We start from the raw sequence: 20491 nt of genomic DNA on the forward strand, positions 1-20491 counted from the left end.
AAATCACTCGTAATACATTTAATAAGAAAGAACAAAAAAATTAAAACAAACAAACACCAGGCAGAAATGTGGTGACAGAATTTCCTCCAGAACCTCTGCTACATGAAAATGAACACTAAAGCTTTTAATTTAGCTGAGACTTCACTGCGAAGAGAAAGATGTACAATTTGTTCAGGATGAGTTGACAGATGGGAAAATTAAGTCCTCCCTTATTGTTCCATTTGCTGGATGCAAAAAAATACTTAACACTTGCAGAGGACTTGGAGGGTGGGAAGAGCTGGGAAATATCAGCTGGCTGGGCAAAAATGAGGGATGGCAGTGGCTGGGGCTGATCCTGGGAGATGCCACACGCTCCCAGCCTCGCCAAAAATCAGCTTTTCCCTGAGCCCTCCTCAGCCATCTCCCTGTGGGAAAGCCAAGGGGTGAATTCAGCATTAGACCAAAGAAGCAGAATTACACAAGATCCTTTCTGTTCGATGTCTCCACCCAGTGAACTCTTTCAAGACAGTAACTTCTCTCTTTCAGTTGAATTTTCCTTTTTTTTTTTCTTTTTTTTTTTTTCCCAAGTTGAAAGCCTTTAGCTAAAATATCTTTCTTTTCCCTGCTAATAAAGACAGACTCTTAGCACGGCTTTTTCCCTTCCCATTGAAGATGTCCTGCAGTTTTCTCCTCCCTGGGGACCCAAAATTCTTTCAAATGATACCAAGAAATAATTGGCACCTCTTGGCCAAAACTGCTGCGGAGCGGCCGCTCCTGGCTCACATCTGGGCTCTCCCAAACAATAAATTATGGATTAATGGCACATCCTGGAGCAGACTGGAGGACAAATTCCCCTCTGGAAAGCGGTGTTATGACGGACCTGCTGTACCAGGGATGTTCCCATATGTCCAAGTAAAAATCAGCTGTAAAATGATGGCCGGGAAAGGGGTTTAAAATAAAAAAAAACAAAAAAACAAAAACAAACAAACAAAAAAGGGTTTAAAACAAAAGCAAAATGGGTTTAAAAGAAAAAAAAAAAGGGTTCAAAAAAAGGGTTCAAAAAAAGGGTTCAAAACAAAAAAAATGGGCTTGAAAGAAAAAAATGGGTTTAAAACAAAAGAATGGGCTTAAAACAAAAGAATGGGTTTAAAACAGGTTCTAAAAAAAGGGTTTAAAAATGAGTTTTAAACAAAAAAATGGGTTTAAAAGAAAAAAGAGTTTTAAAAAAGGGTTTAAAACAAGAAAAAATGGGCTTAAAACAAAAAAAATGTGTTGAAAATAAAAAAAAAATGGGTTTAAAACAAAAAAAATGGAGTTCAAAGAAAAAAAATGGGTTTAAAACAAAAAACCCACCCAACCCCCAGCAAAATCCCATTATTCCTGTGGTTTGAAGGGCTGGGTCTGGCCGGAGGTGCTCAGAATGCCGTGTCCCACGACAAGCAGAGGGCTTTGGTGGTGGAAAACTGGAATTTGTTCCTCTTTATCAGCCGGGCAGGCACAGCCCGTCCGTTCTGCTCTGCTCCCCTGGCAGCCGGGAGGGAAAATCCACATTCCTGGTTGCAGCACCTCTGAGGAGCCGCAGAGCCAGCCCATCCCAAAAAACCCCGGGAAGACACGGATGCAGCCACAGCCATTCCCTCGCTGCAGTCCCAGCTCATCCCAAACCTTCAGGTTCCACAGAAGGGGCCGTGGAATCTTTAGGGTGGAAAATCCCTCCAAGAACGGTCCCGGCACCAACCCAGCAGTGCCAGCCCTGTCCCCAAGTGCCACCTGGAAAGGACAGGTGTCTGCTAAGGAGGGCAGGAGCCTCCCTTGAAATGGAAAATGCAAACCCCTTCCCTCTGAATTGTTATAATTTTGAAATAATGTTATATATGATAATTCATATATTAATATATTACATATATTATATAATATATATGTAATATATTATATATATTACATATTATATATATAATGTATATAATGTATATTATGTATATTATATTATGTATATAATGTATATAATGTATATTATGTATATTATGTATATATATTAACATATAAATATAATATATCTATTATATACAATTTATATATTATAATAGATATTATGTATTAAGCATTACAATTTTGAAATTAAGGGGCTCTCAGGCAAAGATATGGGAGCAGGAATAGCAGATCTTAATTAGGAAAAAAAAATTAAAAAATAAAAAAAAATAAAAATAAAAATAAAAATAAAAATAAAAATAAAAATAAAAATAAAAATAAAAATAAAAATGCAGTAATACAAACCAACACTGCCAGGGTCAGAGCAGGCCCTGGCAGCCTGTGGGTCAGGCTGGTGGCAGCAGTCCCATCCCATGGTGGCTCAGCCCTCCTGCAGTGCCAGCTGTGCTTCTGCTGGAGCAGGGATCCTGCACAAGGCTGGAGTTTTCCTCTGAAGCTCCAGGGCTGCTGGAGATGGGCCTGGGCTTCCTCTGGGAATGCAGTGGGGCAGAAAGCTGCTCCTATGGGAATGCAGTGGAGAAGAAAGCTGCTCCTCTGGGAATGCAGTGGGGCAGAAAGCTGCTCCTATGGGAATGCAGTGGGGAAGAAAGCTGCTCCTCTGGGAATGCAGTGGGGAAGAAAGCTGCTCCTCTGGGAATGCAGTGGGGAAGAAAGCTGCTCCTCTGGGAATGCAGTGGGGAAGAAAGCTGCTCCTCTGGGAATGCAGTGGGGCAGAAAGCTGCTCCTCTGGGAATGCAGTGGAGGAGAAAGCTGCTCCTCTGGGAATGCAGTGGGGCAGAAAGCTGCTCCTCTGGGAATGCAGTGGGGAAGAAAGCTGCTCCTCTGGGAATGCAGTGGGGCAGAAAGCTGCTCCTCTGGGAATGCAGTGAAGGCTGTTCTGTTGTTCCAAACCTCAGATTGTATCCAGGTAGGAATGCTTGGCTCCTCCCCTGGGTGGAGCATCTCCCCATGGATGATGGAATTTTCTCAGCCATGCAGGGACACTCACTGGCCATGAACAGAAGATAATTAATAATTAATGGCCCACAACAGAAGATATTTCCCGGAGGGAGGATTGGCTGTGGGAGAGGTAAAGAAAACTGCCCCAGCTCTGACAGATGGGGACAGAACACACACCCCAGCCACATCTTGCATTTCCAGCCTCAGGCACTGCCACATTTCCACAGGGAAGTCCCAGAAGGACAATTGCTCATGGGACACTGGATTACCTCATTCCCTTGGGATCCATCCCAGGAACTCAGCAGCCTCTGAAGGAAAGTCTCACTGCCGGTACCAAGGAGCGCTCCAAGGCTCAACCCTCCACCCCATCTCAGCTCCCTTTAGGCAAAACCCCATCTGCACTTTTAGCCTTTTCCCCCTTCTTTCAACCATTTCTGTGCCCATTTTCATTTCCTTGGAGAAAAAAAAAAAAAAAAAAACCACAAAAAAACAAAAAAAAAATCCAAACCAATTTAAACCCAGCCTATTGCTTTCACAAAAGTGAGCTGCGGCGAGCTCTCAGAACGCGGTTTTGATTTGCCACATCTGTTATTTTTACACGTTGTTTTCGTGCCAAGAGCTCCATAAAAGGTGATCTGCAGCCCCGTGGTGCCACAGAATCCAGCGTGCTGCCACAGTTAGGAGCCCACGGGAGCATTCCAGCCCCACTCTCGCTCCGGCTTTTTGTTTCTGAGCATCTTCTAGCCCAGCCAGACACGAAGATCAAGTGTGCTGTTGATCCTCCTTTCACAGACTCGATGGACAAGTTCATGGAATCATGGAGTTCTGGGATTGTCCTCTTCCATGGGCAGGGACTCCTTCCACTGTCCCAGGCTGCTCCAAGCCCTGTCCAGCCTGGCCTTGGGAACTTCCAGGGGCAGCCACAGCTTCTCTGGGAATTCCATCCCAGCCCCTCCCCCCCCCCTCCCCCGGAACAATTCCATCCCAATATCCCACCCAAATGTCCCATTTTCCAGTTTGCAGCCATTCCCTGTGTCCTGTCCCTCCATCCCTTGTCCCCAGTCCCTCCCCAGCTCTCCTGGAGCCCCTCCAGGACCTGGAAGGGGCTCTAAGATATTCCCAGAACTTTCTCTTCTCTTCTCCAGGCTGGACAACCCCAGCTCTCCCTGCAGAGCAGCCTCGATCCCCTGGGAGCAGGAATTTGGTTGTGGCAGAGCTTTGCTGTGCCAGGAGCAGATTTCCTGGGACACTCCACCGTTCTGCCATGGTTGAGACACCAAGAACTTTGGAAATTTCCAGCCTGGCATGGCTGGAAATGCAAGGCTCCATCTCCTTCTCCCGGGTCAAAGATTCTGTGTGCAGTTTCTAATTTGGACCGTAGCTCTGGAAAACTTGATTAGAGCTGTGAAAACGGAATTTTTACTGGGGAGAACGGAGCTCTTGCCAAGGTTTATTTTTCAAGGGAGTAAGACCTAATCCTAGAAGCGATTCCAGGGCTGTGCTAGCCTGGATGCCCTTGCAGTGGTTTATGGAATCACGCAGCCAGAGCTGGATGGGCTGGTGGTGTTTGCTTTGGCCATGTGCTGCAGATGGTAACCAGCTCCAAATGTGCTCCTCAGCGTGCTGCAGGCATCGCTAAAATCCATTTTCTCCCAGGTTTCTCCTTTCCCCCCCACCCCTTTCTCTTTCATTTTTACACAATTAGCATGCTCCCAAATCCATCCTACCTGAAAACAAGGAAGCATTTAAAGCAGGCAGCAGAGCAACAACCCTGACTCCAGACAGAATCACCACAGACACGTCTCCCAGCAGCTTCCAAAGCCCGAATTCCCACAAAACCCAGCCTAAACCCCCTGTTCAGGTGGAAATCTTCCAGGGAACAGCACAGCAGCTTCCTCCAGGGAGCCCACAAAGGCTGTGGCATGGAGTGACCCTCTGGAGGGAGCTTTCCATGCAGGCTGAGCGGAGCCATAACTCCAGGAATGCTTGGGAAAGGAGCAAATTAAAACGTGCTAGACTTGGCAGGGCCCCTGGCTGGGGAAGGGCAAGGTGACATTAATGGCCCTTCCAGCCCAATTCCAGAGCTGGGGCAGCACCAAAGGATTCCCAGAAAGTGCTCCTGGCCTCTTCCAAAGGGTTTTCCTTCGGGCCAGAAGTTCTGCAGCGCTTCCCACCCGTGCCAAGGGGTCGGGGAGGGGATCCTGCCCCTCACTCAGCCCCCACCTGCAGGAGTGTCCGGGGTCAGGAGGGACAGGGAGCTCCTGGAGCCATCCCAGGGGGGGACTGTGAAGGTCAGTGGGGGGACTGGAGCACCCCCCTTGTGAGGACAGGAGGAGGAGATGGAGCTGCTCAGCCTGGAGGGGAGATCGCCAAAATAACTTCAAACAAGATGTAAAATCTTATCATTGCACCTTAAGGTGCAGGGTCTCCAAAACAATCCCTCCAAAAGGAGCAGATCCCACAGCTTCGTTGAGAGTCAGAAAGGAGATCAAAGGGAGGGATTGTCAGCTTTTCAGGGAAAAAAAAAAACAAACCAGGAAAATGTGTTTTAAGTTTCCAGGAGGATCACAGAGTTCACTTGGTTACGTGAAATTAAAAGTGGTTCTGTAAGCAAGGCAGAGCTGCCCTGTGCACTGCCTTCTCACAACAGAGCAACACCAAAAAGTCGTGTTAGCACCAAAATTCAATCAATTTAATTAAACCCAGCTCTCCTCACATGCGGACATCCCTGTTTATGCACAGCTCCTTGCTGTCCTCTTCACACTTGCTCCTAAAATGCTGGATTTCAACCCAAAGGACACCAGCCAGACACATCACCGCTCAAATTAAATGGTTTTCCCAAAAACATGAAGAGAAGGCAGGAGGAACCTCCAGCCAAGCAAGGACTAAACATCACCTTGGCCTCAGCCAGACCCTGAGACGGCTGGGATTTTTCCCAAGAAAGATCTTTTTGGATTTGCAGGCAGCCAACAGCTCACGGCACATTTTGGTCACACCTGAACCCTCCAGGTCCTGCTCAGATCCTGGACAAACACATCCAGGGTGGGCAGAATCCCTGTGGGGCCACGGGATCATCCCCAAAGGGTCACAGCAGCGCGCTGGGGCTGGGAAAAAGCACCTGGGACTCGCAGCTTTGGTGTGGGAGAGGAGGAGGATGCCCAGAGGACGCCCTGGGAAGGTGATGGAGCGGATCCTGCTGGAATGCATTGCCAAGGGGCCGGGTGCTGGCGGCTGGGAGCAGCCAGCGCAGCCGCCCGGGCACGGACCGTTCCTGAGGCGCTCAGGGATGGAAGGGAGGGACAGCAGGGATTTGTTTACCTTGGCTCTGGCAGGGCTTTGGCACAGCGTCCGCAGGATCCTCGTGGCCAAAGCGCTGATTTGGGGGCTGGATAAGGGAATGAGCAGCACAACTGGCCCGGCTGTGTGAATTTAGGTAGAAGTTCAGACCTGTTGGACGGGCTAGAGGAGGTCCCAGCTGATGAGCCACCCCACTGGTGTACCACTTCTGACAGGGGTGGCCCTTGTGCACTTCTGGCCACTTGCAAGGTCATGGTCCAGAGGCCCCCCTGGGAGCAAAGAGGACTAGGGAGCAAAAAGCTGTGTCCCTGTGTCCGGGGCACCAAGTCCAGCTGGCACCCGGGGGGCAGCGCCGTCCCTCGGGGTCGGTGCTGTCCTTGTCGGCCCCCCTGGCGCTGGGACGGCGGGCAGTGCCGGGACATCCCGAGGCTCGGGGACAGGGACCTGCCCCCTGCCCCGGGCTGGCATCAGCCCGAGCCTGCCCCCGGCCCGGCCCCGCAGCCCGCGGGGGCAGCCCGGGCGCTGCCCGCGGCAGGAGCCCCGAAGCTCCGGAGGGCAGCGCCGAGCTGAGCGGCGCCGCGGCCGCCACCTCCTGGCGCCTTCCTGGAACCAGGGATTGGGGTGGGAAGGAGCTTCGATCCCGTCCAGCGCCACCCTGCCATGGGCAGAGACACCTGCCACCATCCCGGGCTGCTCCAGCCTGGCCTCGGGCACTGCCAGGGATCCAGGGGCAGCCACAGCTGCTCTGGGATTCCATCCCAGCCCTCCCCACCCTCACAGGGAACAATTCCATGCCAATATCCCATCTAAAACTCCTCCACACGGGGAACGGCAGAGGTTTGGGACACGCTCGGTGCCCTGTGGCACATTCCCATCCAACCCTGCCCCCTGCCTAAGCCTGGCACTTGGCATCGCTGCTGGAGACGCTCCCGAGGGCATCCCCCGGCCTCGGGAGTCCCCTCCCTCCGGGAAAAGCTCCTGGAATTCCACCCCAGCACCCGCGCGGCGGCTCCGAGCGCTTCCCGAGGGGGGGAAATCGCTGCTGGGGTTTTCCCGGGGGGGTCCCCGGTGCCTGCAGCCCCGAGGTGGGAGCCGCTGTGCACAGGGCGCTTCCAGCTCGGGCCAGGTGGCAGCGGGAGCCGTGCTGTCCCCGAGAGCCGCGGCGCCCGCTGCCAGCAGGGCACGGGGGCAGCGGCACATGGGGCCAAGGCTGGGCCAGGCCGCGGGGCTGCTGAGCGGCTCCTCGGGGCTGCTCCGCCACCGGCCCGAAAGAACAGCTCCATCAGCTGCAGCCCGCAGACCTTCTGCTTCCCCCCATTCCTAATTCCTCACGCACAGGCGCTCCAGGCTCCTTCCTGCTTTAATTATTTAAAAATCCTGACTCTGGTTGTTCATTTTCAGGGGCTGTTACCGCATTCGACTGTTTTGAGACTAAACAACAACAACAAAAAATAATTAAAAAAAAAAAAAAAAACCACTATAAAAAATTTGAAGCCTTTCCCTCATTCTGCCGGTGAAGTTTAATTCACTCTAATTATTTCATATTACTTAGACTGTAATAGTTTCATAATTTCTAGTATATTAAGCACTTAATACGTTGTGTCATTTCAAGCCGCATATTAAATTCTGCAAAGCACATTTTAATGAGCACTAAGTAGTGGGGCAATATTAATACAACCTAATGGCTCATTTCTGTGCCCGTGGTGGGAGGCACCGCTGGGGCAGGTGGGCACAGCGGGGCCTGGATGAAATTATGGGCTGGAGGGACACGCAGGACACCTCCACTGTGGGGTCACCCAGTGCCACTTCTGTGAGGTGGCACCCACGACCCAGAGAGGCACAAAATGCAAAGGGAAAGGTTCAGCTGCCCCTCTACAAACTGCAGAACAGTCCAAACGTTTCACTCCCTCGAGAAAGGGCCTCTCAGCTCAGCTCCGACCCTTAACTCGCCTCCCTGGGACACACGTCCCCTCCGTGTCCTGCACGGTCACCGCCCTGCACTCACCTGCGTGGGGTGCCACCAGCCCCGCTGCTCTGCCCAGGACCTCGTGTCACACTCGGGATGTCCTGTGCAGGATGGCTGTGACCAAAGGAAGAACCCCAGAATCCCAGAAGGGCTGGGAAGAGACCTTAAAGCTCTTCCCAACCCAGCCCTGCCATGAGCGGAGCCTCCCGCTGCCCCCGGCTGCTCCAAGCCTCGTCCATCCTGGCCTGGGACGTTCCAGGGATGGGGCAGAGAAGCCTTGAGAACGTTCTCTGAGACCCAGGCCAACAAAAACCCAAAAGCCTCATCCGGGCTCTCTCCCCAAGGGTTTTTAACCTTCATCCCACCCAGCCGTGCCCACCTGCGCTGGCTGGAAGGGGCCTGCTCCCCCTCAGGGCTGGGTGGGGGATGCTGCTCCCGCTCAGCTGATCCCGAGGTCGGAATCGGGGGAGAACGGGGGAAGCTGCACCTCCGGCTGCGCCCACGCGGTGGCGGCCCAGGCCGCGGAACGGCCTAATGAGCCCGGGAGCTAATTAACAGCAGCTCCTTCTCCGCCGAGCTCCCGGCGCCGGCTCGCAGCGCAGCGACCCCGCGACGGGCAGCGCGCAGCCCCGGGCACCTCCGCTGCCACCCTCTGCCCCGACCCCCGGGGTGCTCCGGGCCCCGCATCCCTTCCCCCGGTCCCGGTCCCGGTCCCGCAGGGGCCCCGCGGTGCTCGCTGCATCCCCCCGCGAGCCCCGGCGCGCCCCCGGTGCCGCCACACCCCGCCCCGCTGCCGGGCCCGTTCCCCATCCCGGCCCCGCTGCGGTGCCAGTTATTTCTGGGCTCAAAACGGCTATTTCGGGCTAATAGGTGTGCGCGCACCTCCGCGCCCGCTCTCCGAGCTCATTAATGCGGTACCTTCAAGTGTGAAACGAGCATATAAATGGGCATTAATGAGCTCCGGCTGCGCGGGGAGGAGCGGGGAGCCCGCGGGGGAGCGGGCGGCACCCCCGGCCCGTCCCCGGCACCGGGGGAGCCTCTCCCGCCGCCTGCCCGGCCGGGGACCCCCGAGCCCCGGGCCAGCCCCACGCACCAGGCGGCTTCTTCCAGCGTGTTTTTATTAAAGAACCAAAATCACGTACAGAGGGGGCTGCCCCCAGAGCGGGCGAGCGTTGTTGTGCCTCGGGAGTCGCGGGCCGCCCGTTAAAGTGCCGTTACATCCAGAATTTACAGGGGTGGGGGGAAGGAAGGGAGGGGGAGATAAATATACATCATAAATAAATAAAAATCCGACAAATACTGTACCAAGAGAATCACAGTACATTTATATCCATTGCACATAGCCACTTTTGTTTCCAGTCTGGACGAGGGTGGAAGAAGCGGACACACGGGGAGGGAGGGGGAGGCGGAGCGGGGGCCGCCCCCCGCCCTATCGCCAGTCCGAGCAAAGCCGGGCTCCGAGTCCTCTATGTACAGGTGGCTCCTCGTGGGAATGGCTTGTGTGGGCTCTGCCCGCATGGCTTGGGGGTGGCGGCCCGGGGGGGCTCACTGGGGCAGCAGCGGCGGCTTGAAGGAGCAGTTCCCGGTGCAGTGCCGCGGGGTCAGCATCTTGCAGGAGAAGTGGTGCAGCGCGTCGTGAGCCTCTGCAAGGGAGCGAGCCGTCACCCCCGGAGCCCCCCGGGCGGGGAGGGCGCCCCCGAGACCCCCCCGGTACCTTTCAACTTCTGCTGGATGGCGTAGCGCGCTTTCCTCTCCTGGTCCAGCTCGTTGCACAGCGTGTCTGCGGTGCGGGAGCGGCACTGAGCGCCCCGCGGGGCTGAGCCCGCCCCGAGGGCACCCCGAGGGCAGAGGGACGGGGGGACAGGGGCGCAGAGCCGGGCACGGCTTTCCCGGCTCGCCAGGTAAGTCGTTTTACGGCCCGGATTTTTTAATTTAGCCCGAGTGGAAATGACTGCGGGAGGGAAGGTTCGTTCGCTGCCGTGTAAGCGATGCCTCGCAGCCCTTTGCGGGGCAGCTCGGGATCGCGAGAGGAGTTGGAGGGCAAGAAAAGATACCGAATGAAACAAAAGCAAAAACAAAGCAGAACAAAAAAACCCAAACAAAACCAACAACAAACAGGAAAAAAAAAAACCCAAACAAAAAACCTCCAAACAAACAAGAACACAAACAAACAAACAAATCCCCCCCCCCAAATAAACGGAAAATCCCTCGGCCAAACAAACAAAAAAAAAACCAAAAAAACAAAAACAAAAAAAACCCCCACAGAAATAAATAAAATGAAAATAAAATTGCTTAAAGGACATAAAATAAATAAAAATAAAAGTACTAATGGGCTCGGCCTTACCTCGGACGATCTGCAGCTGCTGCACCATCTCCTCCCGGTACGCCAGCTCCCGCTTCATCTGGTCCTGGAAGTTATCTGTGGGGCCGGGGGTCAGCGCCGCGCCCGCTGCGGAGCCGCTGCCCGGCCGGGGCGGGGCGTGGGCAGGGGATGGGGCACCGGTACCTTTCAGGCTCTGGAAGTCCCTCTCCAGCTTTTTCCTCAGCTCCATTTGCTCCAGGACCAGTTTTTGTAACTCATCTGTTTAAAAATACACGGCGGGGTTGAGGGGAGCCCGCACTTTTCCATCTGGAGGCGGCTCAGCGCGGCGCTAATCGCATTACGTTACATTAATCACAGGAGTTAATCACTCCTGCACAAAACACAAATACCTCGAGCCGCGGGGAGAGGCCGGGGGGTGCCGCGACCCCCGCCCCGCACCCCGAGCCCCGCTCCGGGCCGCGCCCCGCCTCACCTCGGGCCAAGTTCTCGATGTCCTTCTCCACCAGCTGCGTCCCGGTGACATCCATGGCGAGCCCTTCCTCGCCTGCGGGGGCCAGAGCGGCGTCAGCCCCGCCGGGGGGGACCCGCGGAGGGGCCGCGCATCGTCCCGCGGAGCGGTGCTTACCTCTGTCGGTATTTACAGGGCTGGGATGAGAGACGTTCCTTTGGTCCTGATAGGATTTTCTGCTCTCTAAATCCTCCGCCGCGGAGTGATTGTCTTCTTTATCTTGCTCTTAAAGTTAATAAACCGATTTTCAACCGTAAGCAATGAAAGTATGGTCCTGATATATCCTTAATTACATAATTACGGACAAAGCCCTCGTTAAAACCTTCTTAGCGGACATCCTAATCGCTTTGCCGTTGGAAAGTAGCTTGTGGGCAGGAGCTTGGCCCCGCCGGCCCATCCCCGCCGCACTGGCCGCGGCCCCGGCGGCATCCCCGAGCCCGGGGGGGCCCCGGCCCCGTTCCCCGCCCGGATCCCGTTTGTTTCGCTTCTCTCCCGAAAGCCCCCAAACGAAAGCGGCCCTTCGGCGGCCCCCCCGGGGCTGAGCCCTCGGTGCGCAGCCCGGCCCCGGCCCGCGTTACCCTTCGCCTCGGGGGTGCAGAGGAAGGCGGCGGGGGCTCCCAGGGAGGCTGCGGGCTTCAGCGGCGGCAGGAGCTCCCCCCTCTCCGGCGCGAACACCTACAAAAGAGCGAGTCAGGAGCCCGGGCCGGCCCCGCGGGGACCCCCGAGGGCAGATCCCCCTCCCGGCCCCGCACCTCGTAGGCGCCGCTGCTGCCGCTGCGCTCCGGGCTGCCGTCGGGGGCCTGGCCGCCGTCCTGCGCGCCCGCCTCGCCCGTCTTCTCCTCGGGCCCGTCGGCCCCGGCGGGCGGCGGCGGCTCCTCGGGCCCGGCCAGCAGCCGCGGCGGCGGCGGCTCCCGGGCCTCGGCGGGGCCCACGGCGGGGACGGCGGCGGCTTCCTCCTCCTCGTCCTCCGGGAAGCGGTTGGACTCCACGTCCACCTCGGGCTCCTCGGCCGTGTCGCCCCCGGGGGACAGCGAGCGGTAGCTGGAGCTGCCCTCGCTGAGGAAGTCCGGCGAGAGGTAGCCGGGGCCGCGGGGGCCCGCGCCGCCGAACGCCTCGCGGGTGCCGTAGAGCTTGGCGATGCTCTCGGCGTCCTTCACCACCGGGCGGAAGGCGGACAGGTAACTGCCCTTCCTGGGCAGCGGCAGCGGGGCGAGCAGCGCCTCGTCCCCGGAGCGCTCCTCCTCGCCCGCCGCCCGCGACAGGGCGCTGGGGCAGCGCTCGCCCTCGGCGCCCGCGCCCTCCTGCGGGGTGGCGCTGCTCCGGCCGCTGCCCGAGGGCTCCGAGCCCTCCAGCTCCCCGTGCCGCCCCGCCAGCCCCGCCGGCTCGGCCGCCGCCGCCGCCGCCGCTGCCGCCGCCGCCACCACCACGGCGGTGGCGGCCGCCTTGGCCGGGCTCTGCGCGGGGTAGGGCGGCACGGGCAGGCTGCCGGCGGCCGGCCAGAACACGGGGAACGAGGGGTACACGCCGCTGTCCTTGGCGGCGCCGGGCTGGTGCGGCGGCTGGGCCGGCTGGTGCGGGTGGGGGTGCGGGGGTCCCCAGAACATGCCGGGGGGCAGCGCGCCGCCCTTGCCCGCCTCGCCGCCCCCCGCGCCGCCCAGCGCCTCCTCCTGCTTCTTGGGGCACAGTCCGAACGCGGCGGCCGGGAAGCCGTAGGGGTGCGGGAAGAGCGGCGGCGGCAGCTTCTGCAGCATCCCGAAGCCCTTGCTGGGCACCGGGATCACCGGGTAGCTGCGCACCGCGCCCGCCCCGCCGTGCGCGCCCGCGGCCCCGCCGTGCGCCGCCGCCAGCCCCAGCGCGCCGCGCTCGCCCGCCGCCTCCTGCCCGCTGCACCGGAGGCTCTTGTGCGCCGGGGCCAGCTCGGGGCCGGCGGGCGGCGGCGGGTGCAGGGCGGCCTTGGCGGCGGGGGAGCCGGCCCCGGGCCCGCCGGCGGCCGCCCCTTGCAGGGAGAAGGTCCGCTTGCGGGTGCCGCCGTTGAACATGGCCTTGACATCCTCCCAGGCGTGCGACAGCTCCTCCGTGGCCGTCTTGTCGCTGAGCTTGAGGTGGCGGCGCCAGGAGTTGAAGTTGGCGGCGTCGGGCTGGGTGTACTTGGAGTCCGGGGTGCGGTGGGAGTGGAAGATGAACTTGTTGGGGGAGAAGTACATGCTGCAGTAGCTGCACTTGATGCACTTGGCGCGGGAGCTGTTGTAGCGCGCCGGGATGAAGCTGCCCCGGGAGCCCCAGGCGCACTCGTGCACCACGTCGAAGGCGAAGTTCTCGGGCAGCTTGGGCGGCTTGTGCTCGCCCAGGAAGGACTTGCAGAGCCGCTCCGCCTCCCTCTTGGTGATCATGCCGCAGCGGCGGGAGGAGATGGGCATGGCCCCGGCCCGCCGCAGGATCTCCAGCTGCACCGGCGTGCACTGCACGCAGGTGATGCCCAGGGCCACGCGCCGGTTGTGGATCTCATTGTAGCTGTAGTTCTTGAGCAGCGTGTTGGAGATCTGCGCCAGGCACAGCCGCTCCTGCCCGTCGATGACCAGGGACACGATGGGCACGCCGTACAGGGAGGTCTCACCCACTTGGTTGGGCTTGAGGGTATTGGAGCCCTGGTACGGCTGCAGCTCTTGCTTTGAATTTGGGGAGGAGCTTGCATCTCTCCCATTTCCCATCTGACTGGCGATCGCCTCCATTCCCCCCCAAAACGCCCCTGCAAAACGAAATCGGGGAAAGGCGCAGGTTAGAGGCGCTCCCGGGGCCCCGCCGCCGCTCCCGGCCCGCCGCTCCCGGGGCCGCGCTCCGCGGCCCGGCCGATCCCCGCCGCGCGGCCCAGCCGCTCCTCGCTCGGCGCTACCGGCCCCGACCCGGAGCCCCTCGGGCGCTGCCGCAGGACCCTCCCCGACCGCCGGGGTCCGGCGGGATCGGAGCGCATCCCCCGCACCGCGGCCGCCGGTACCGAGCGCCGCCGCATCCGCCCGCCGGGCGCGGCCCCGCGGCTGAACGGCCCCGGGAGCCCGGGGCAAGGGCAGCCCGGGGGGGTCACCACCTCCGCTTCCTCCCTCGCCGAGTGGCCGGGAGGTGCCGCGTCCCTTCCCTTTGTGCCGGCTCGCCGGGCCGTGCCGTGCCGTGCCGTGCCGGTTTGCGGCGGGCTCCGGGCGGGCTCCAACGAAACGCGCCGCAGGATGCGGCCGGCGCGTCCCGGGGGCCCGAGCCCCGGGCCGGAGCGGGCGGGCCCAAACTTGGCGCTCGGTGCCCGCGGCCGGAGCGGGGCGGTGGGCGCGGTGGCCCGGAGCCCCTTTGTCGTGTCCCCGGCAGGCGATTAGGCGCGGGCGGATTAGGGGCCGGGGCGGGCAGCACCGCCGCACGTAGCAGAAGGGCAGCAGCGAGCCAGGCAAATTGGCTTAGCGGGGAGGGCTCCCGGTGCTTAAGCCGCTTCCGTGGTAATTACACAAAATAACGGGGAGCCAGTCCCGAAAACGCGACCCGCTTTGCGCCCCCCCCCATCCCCATGCCCACCCCTCCGTCCGCCGCCCGCTCGCACTCACCGCGCCGCGGAGCCCGGCTGGACGTGCAGGCTCTGCTCGGGACTAGGGGCCGCAGCCCCGAGCCGGGGCCGCCATCGGCCGGGGGGGCCCGTCCGCACCGAGCCCGTTCCCGGGGCAGCCGGAGCTGCGGGGCGCGGGGCGGGCGGGCAGCGGGCGCGCCCTTCACCGACGCCTCGGGGCCGCCGCCCGCCCCGCCGCCGCCGCGTCCGCCCGGGCGAGATGCAACAAGAGCGAGTGACCAGCCGCGCCACCGAGGGAGGATCCGGATCCGTACTTGGAGACGCTGCACATTGATCCGGTGACAGCTAAAATAACGGGAAGACACACCCACTTAGCACCAGCATATTTACATTAACGGCCTCCGGGACCCCGCCGCCGTCAATCACCGATGCGCTCCAGTCAATCACGGCGCAGCTTTAAGGCACGGCGGAACGGGGAGGGAGCGGGGGGAGGGCGTGGGGGGCCGCCACCGAGCGGGGACCCGCCCGGGCTGCCGGAGGTAAGAGCGGGGATCAGCCCGGCGCCGCACCTGCGTGGGGCTCCGCGCCCCCGTGTCCCCCCCCGCGCCCGCCTCCCGCGGTGCCGCCATCCCGGGGGGAGCGATGCTCGTTGAAAGTTTGCGTGGGGAGCGGGCGGTAACGAAAAGAGGAGCCCGGGGAGAGTGGCGGAGAGACCCCATCGAAATCGGGGATGCGCTGCTACCGCGCATCCCTCTCGCAGCCGGGATGCGCTCTCCGGTGCGGGGCGCGGGTGCGGGAGCGGTACCGGAGCCGAGGGGGGGACATCGGTCGGCAACGAAATCACCGGGAGGAAGGGGCAGAGGGGGGCGAGCTCGTGTTTTTCGTTCCCCATGTGGCCTCAAGCCACACCGGCAGACCGGCCGACAGGACCGGCGAGGCGGCTTAGGGGACCCGGCGCTCCGGTGTCCGCCGGCCGTGCCGGCGTGACGGGGGCCTCTCGCCGCATCCCTGCCCGGGCTGGGTTCCCGCATGCGGCGCTCGTCACGGCCACGTTAATTAAACTGTAATTAATCATCGCGTCCGGCCGCGATCGGCGCAATTACAGCGATGAAACAGAAGTTAATAACGGCGCGGATCGCCCCCAGCTATCACTTTTGTGTGTGCCCCCGCGCCTTCCTTCCCCGCCATCACCAGCGGCACCGGCAGGATGCGGCGGAGCCGCCGCGGAGCGAAACGCGGGTGCGGAGCCACCCTGCTCCTCCGCGGCTGGGCCGAGCTCCGGCCGCGCTCCCACGCGGGGCAGCGGCCGCGGCTCCCCCCGGGACGCCCCGTCGCGGGGACGCGGACCGGGCGCTGCCCCGGCCGGGCCTTGCGGCGCGGCCTTCCCGCAATGATCGCAACCCGAGCCGGTAATTATTCCTGGCCTTTTAATTATTTATCCTCCCCAGCCCCCCTCCTCGAGCCATACGGAGGCAGGAGCGCGGTGAGACGCTCCCGCGCGGGGTCGAGCCCCGCTGCCCCGCTCGGCACCGCGGCGCTCGACGCCCGCGGAGCCGCGGGAGCCGCGCCGGGCTGCGAGGCACCGGGGAGCGGGCGGCGGCGCGGACCGAGCCGGTACCGCCGGGGCCGGGGCCGCTCCGGCGGTGCCGGGAGGAGAGGGGGGGCTCCGGCAGGACGCGGCTCTGCCCCGGTTCCCTCCGCCGTGCCCTTGCCCGGGCCGTGCCTCTGCCCGGTGCCCGCGGAGCTCGGCGGGAGCCCGGAGCGGCGGAGGCGGCCCCCGGCTCGTCCCGACGGCGGCGCGGAACCCCGGGCGGGGATCGGCCCCGGGACCGACCCCGGCCCCGCCGCCCCGGCCGCGCTCCCCGCTCCTCGCAACCGCCGTATCTTTTAACAGTTGGATTGACTGCAGTTTTTGTCAGTTAATTAGGTTTAATTTACATAATTAGTACAGTATAAAGAGTATTGGGGATAATCAGGAGGTACGTCTCGCTTACTGTGTAAACACGGATTCGGAATTAAAAATCAGATGTAATTAAGGCGTGTGCGCGCGGCTTTTAATTGTAATGAATTTCTAATTAACGCTCAACGATCGCCGCACGCGAGAGCCGGGACGTTTGCGGGCCCCGCCGCCCCCCAAACCGGGGACCCCCCCCCGGGGACAGCCCCGGGGCCGGGGGGCGCGGAGGGGCCGCGGCCGGCGGGGAGGGCGCAGCGCCCCGACGGGACCCCCCATCCTTGCCCGTTCCCCGGGCCGGTGCCGCTGGCAGACGAAGCCGGTGGATAATTTAGGTTAAAACTTAGGGAGCCGTGTCACGGGTGTATAAATAAATAATCACGCGTGGCGGGCGCGGAAGGCCCCGCGCTCCTGGAGGGCTGAGCCGAGATTGCCACATAAATCACGGCGGTCTAATTCAGTGGAAGTTTAATAAACGCCTCCTATTGGAAATGAATGTTCCCCATTTAACAGTTGTATCAGCACCATATAAAACCATGACCCCAATAAATTTAATTTTAGAGGCCGATCAATCCGGGCTTCTCTCCATCGATCCGCGGCGGCTCTGCACCTCCGCAGCCTCTTCCGCGGCCCTTCCCGCCGAGGCGGGGGAAGGAGCGTTTCGATTAGACTCTTTATTAGGAAAAGATTGCTCCGAGAGGCCTGAAAATTAAACGGTGACATTTTAATTACTGGACATTGACAAAGGGAGCGGGCGGCGGCTCTCTGCAGGCCGGGCACACTCCGCCTGACCCGGCTGCTGAGCCCCCGCGGGCCGGGGGGAGCAGCGGGAGCCGTGTGCGGGGCTCCGGGGAGCCTGGGGCTTCCTCTCGGTGCGCCCCGGGATCCCTTCCCAGGGCTGGGCACACCTGACCCCACCCCGCTGCACCTTCTCCGTGCATCCCGGCTCTCCCAGCGCGCATCCCCCAGTGTGTGCACCCCCTTTTCTGTAGCCCCCACCATCCCCCATGACACCCCACACACCCTCCACCCCCACAACACAGCCCAAGGCTCTCCCCAGTGAACCCCAGGCCCCATCCCCGCAGCTGCTGTCGCCCTGTCCCCCGCCCCTCACCCCTGCGAGCACCCAAACCCTCCCCGCGCCTCTGAACCTTCCCGGTTTTCCTGGGCCGGAGCGGCTGCGGAGGAGCGCGGCGTGCGGGATCGATAGACACGATTTTATTGATCACCGGAACCGAACACCTGGGCAGGGATGGAGCGAGGGCAGCGCTTCAATCCCTGCCGTGCCGGGGCCAGCGGGCACGCTCCGGGATGGAGCCGCACTCACCTGCGCGGGCCTGGCAGCTCTGCTCGGCCGCGGGGAAGTTTTCCTCCTCCTGCTGCCCATAAAAGCCCCAGACATCCATCTGCCATTAAACACCTCCCGGGCTCTCCGGCTCTGACAAACCTTGAACTTGCACCGCGGGCCCGGCGCCGGGAGCAGGCGCAGCGGGGAGCGGCAGGCACGGCCGGGAAGGCTCAATCCATAAATCCTGTCCTGGGCGCACGCGGGTGCTTTATGGACGGAGCCTCTGCTGAAGGTAACGCAGCCCCGGGTCAGCGCAGCTCCTCGCTGCAGCTCCGGCGGGAAAGGCGCAGGATCACAGGCTCGCTGTGCCTGCTTTGAGTTAGGAGAGACCTTAAAGCTCCTTTCGTTCCAACCCCACCTCCATGGGCAGGGACACCTTCCACTACAGCAGCTTGCACAACCTTTTTTTTTTTTTTTTTTTTTTTTAATTCGGTGTGACCAAATACTACAATTGGAGATTTTTAAATTTCTCTTTTTCCCCGTTAGGTTTTCCCAGTCCAGGCTGGCCGGTGCTGGTGAGCTGGGGGAGCAGGAGGAGGCCAGAATGTTTAAAGGACACCCCCCCGATCCCTCCAAATTTCTGGTGCTTGTGAGGCCCCCCGGGAATGCTGAAGATGAGTTATCCTAAAACACCGGTTACAGCTCAGGACCTCAGCATCATTCAGTGGGCTCCAGCTCCTCCCCTGGAGAGCCCCTGTGCCCCCCAGGCCTGGCTGTCCCCGCAGGGACATCGCTCCCACCCAGCTGCAGCATCTGGGGTGCTCCTTACCGGGTTCCCCAGGGCAGAGGCACTATAAATACCCTGCCCTGGTTGCAGAGGGGCACCTCGGGGGGGGGCAGAGGGGGCACCCCTGGATCCGCTGCAGCTCTCGGGGAGCTGGGGGCACCTGGGATGCGTTTGCTCCCTGATGGGCCCGGCCCGTGGCAGCTGGGCAAGGACGGCTCCCCGGGCGTGTCCCCGAGTTTCTCTCTGTGTTTATCCCAGCAGGAGTGGGAGGAGGAGCCCCTGCACGGAGATGCGTCCGAGGAGCTGAGCAGCCCGGGGAGCAATCCTGGAGACGGGATTTGCCGCTCCTGTTCCCTGCCCGAGGAGGCCGGAGGGGCTCTGTGTGTGCGCCCTGCCCCGGGAGCCCCCGCAGAGCGGAGCCGCAGCCTGGGACAGTCCCTGCTCTGCCCTCCTGCCCCTCCTGCCCCTGCCCAGCCCAGGCTGCAGCTCCCGGGGGCTCCCAGAGCAGCTCCCGTGGGATGCGGTGGCTCCCGGATTGTCCTGCCCGGGGGCAGCGCTGGGCACGGGGCACAGCGGGGGCCGCAGAGCCGAGCGAGGCCAGTGCCTCTCCTCGCCCCTCCTCGCCCCCTCTGTCACCGCGGGGCCGCTTCTCCCGCAGCTCTCGCTCTCCCCCAGTGCATTTGGCTCCCTGCAGGACTTTGTTTTTTTCCCCAGCAAAGCCCCAGATTCCCAGGTTTTGCCCGCACGCCCCCGCGGTCCGTTCCTTTCCCGGGGATGCCTCCAGGTGAACTTTCCCTGCAGGACCGGGAGGCAGGAAAGCAGCCACGCCACCCCCAGCTCCAGCCCTCCCGCTGGCTTTTCCTCTCGGGTGTCCAGGGATCACACCAAGCTCCCGGGAGCTGTTTCTGGCGATTGATCCGTTATTAACGCCACCACATCGCCGGCGTGGAGCCGAGGGACAGCGACAGGTAAAGGACCCCTGGCAGCCCCGCCTCCCCTCCCGGCTGTTCAGGCTGATCTTCGGGAAACAAAGACGGACGTTTTGCCTTTGGAATGCTGTCAGCGGGCTGGATTTGGCCACAGGATACGAGAAACAAAATATTTTCTAATTCTGTGCTGATTTAAAGGCGAACTTCCAGGGGCTCTTCTCACCGGAGCTCTGCCTGGCAACGGGAAAGGGAAATGTGGAAAATATTGAAAGTTTTGGCACAGATGGGACATACTCCGTTTTTCCCACATCCACAATCCCATGGGAATCATCATCACTGAGGTTATAGGCGGGGGGACAGAGAGGTGACACTGGTGTGGGGCTGCTGGGGGAGCCCTAGAAGAGCTGCTGGGGCGAGGAGTGGGACTGGGGGTCACTCTGCATCTGTGGGATCCTCTGCTGAGTTCATGTGCTCATTACACACCCCTGATGCCATCCTCCGAGCAGGACCCAGCTGTAGGCTGTGATATTGCTGCATTTCCTGCAACCTTTCCAGCCAAGAAATGCCACAATTCAGACTCCAAAAAATTGCAGCAGGGAAGAGGAGAGAGGGAAAAACCATCCGCAGGCAGCCCCAGGTTTGGGTCAGCTCCTGCCTGCGGGGAGAGCAGCCCTGCTGAGCCCCTTCCCAGCACTTCCAGGAAAATCTCCTTGGAGCTTCATCCCCATCTCTGGACTTCTTGGGGGACAGGATGATGTTACACATAAGGCAGAGCACTGGGCATGTTTCACGTCCTGGCCACCTCAAAGTCATTTTCGAGTGCCCTGAGGAAGGATTTGCTCAGCCCCAAAGCAGCCCGGTGGTGCTGCATCCAGGGGGATCCCTTCAGGCAGGTTTGGGGGTTCCTGCACTGCTGGGGTGCCCCATGCCAGGCTCACCTGGATCCCACCAGGCACAGACACGGCCTGGGATGTTCCTGGTGCAGGGAGAG

The 20491-nt window shown here is 60.7% G+C and overlaps 1 protein-coding gene and 1 long non-coding RNA gene across 2 annotated transcripts in view; one reads left to right on the forward strand and one right to left on the reverse strand.

The window, feature by feature from the left end:
• LOC137481673 (uncharacterized) overlaps window positions 1-20491 on the forward strand; it is a 358787-nt gene that overhangs the window by 18693 nt on the left and 319603 nt on the right. The window lies entirely within an intron of this gene.
• Window positions 9272-14969, reverse strand: SKOR1 (SKI family transcriptional corepressor 1). The gene is made up of 9 exons (XM_068203497.1): window positions 14583-14969; window positions 11754-13747; window positions 11580-11676; window positions 11119-11226; window positions 10966-11037; window positions 10677-10751; window positions 10515-10589; window positions 9885-9950; window positions 9272-9813 (listed from the first exon to the last, which is right to left on the reverse strand). The coding sequence occupies exons 2-9, from the start codon at window positions 13728-13730 to the stop codon at window positions 9716-9718; spliced, it is 2568 nt and encodes an 855-aa protein (XP_068059598.1). The 5' UTR covers window positions 13731-13747; window positions 14583-14969; the 3' UTR covers window positions 9272-9715.

The sequence above is a fragment of the Anomalospiza imberbis genome, chromosome 13 (genome assembly GCF_031753505.1).
Source record: "Anomalospiza imberbis isolate Cuckoo-Finch-1a 21T00152 chromosome 13, ASM3175350v1, whole genome shotgun sequence".
NCBI classification, from domain to species: Eukaryota; Metazoa; Chordata; class Aves; order Passeriformes; family Viduidae; genus Anomalospiza; species Anomalospiza imberbis.

Excerpts from the sequence above, each read along its gene's own strand:
- SKOR1 (XM_068203497.1), bottom strand. The coding sequence starts at position 13,730 with ATGGAGGCGATCGCCAGTCAGATGGGAAATGGGAGAGATGCAAGCTCC. Across the intron at positions 10,590-10,676 it reads GGACTTCCAGAGCCTGAAAG|ATAACTTCCAGGACCAGATG; the intron begins GTACCGGTGCCC and ends CCGGCCCCACAG. Across the intron at positions 9,951-10,514 it reads GCAGCTGCAGATCGTCCGAG|ACACGCTGTGCAACGAGCTG; the intron begins GTAAGGCCGAGC and ends CCCGCACCGCAG.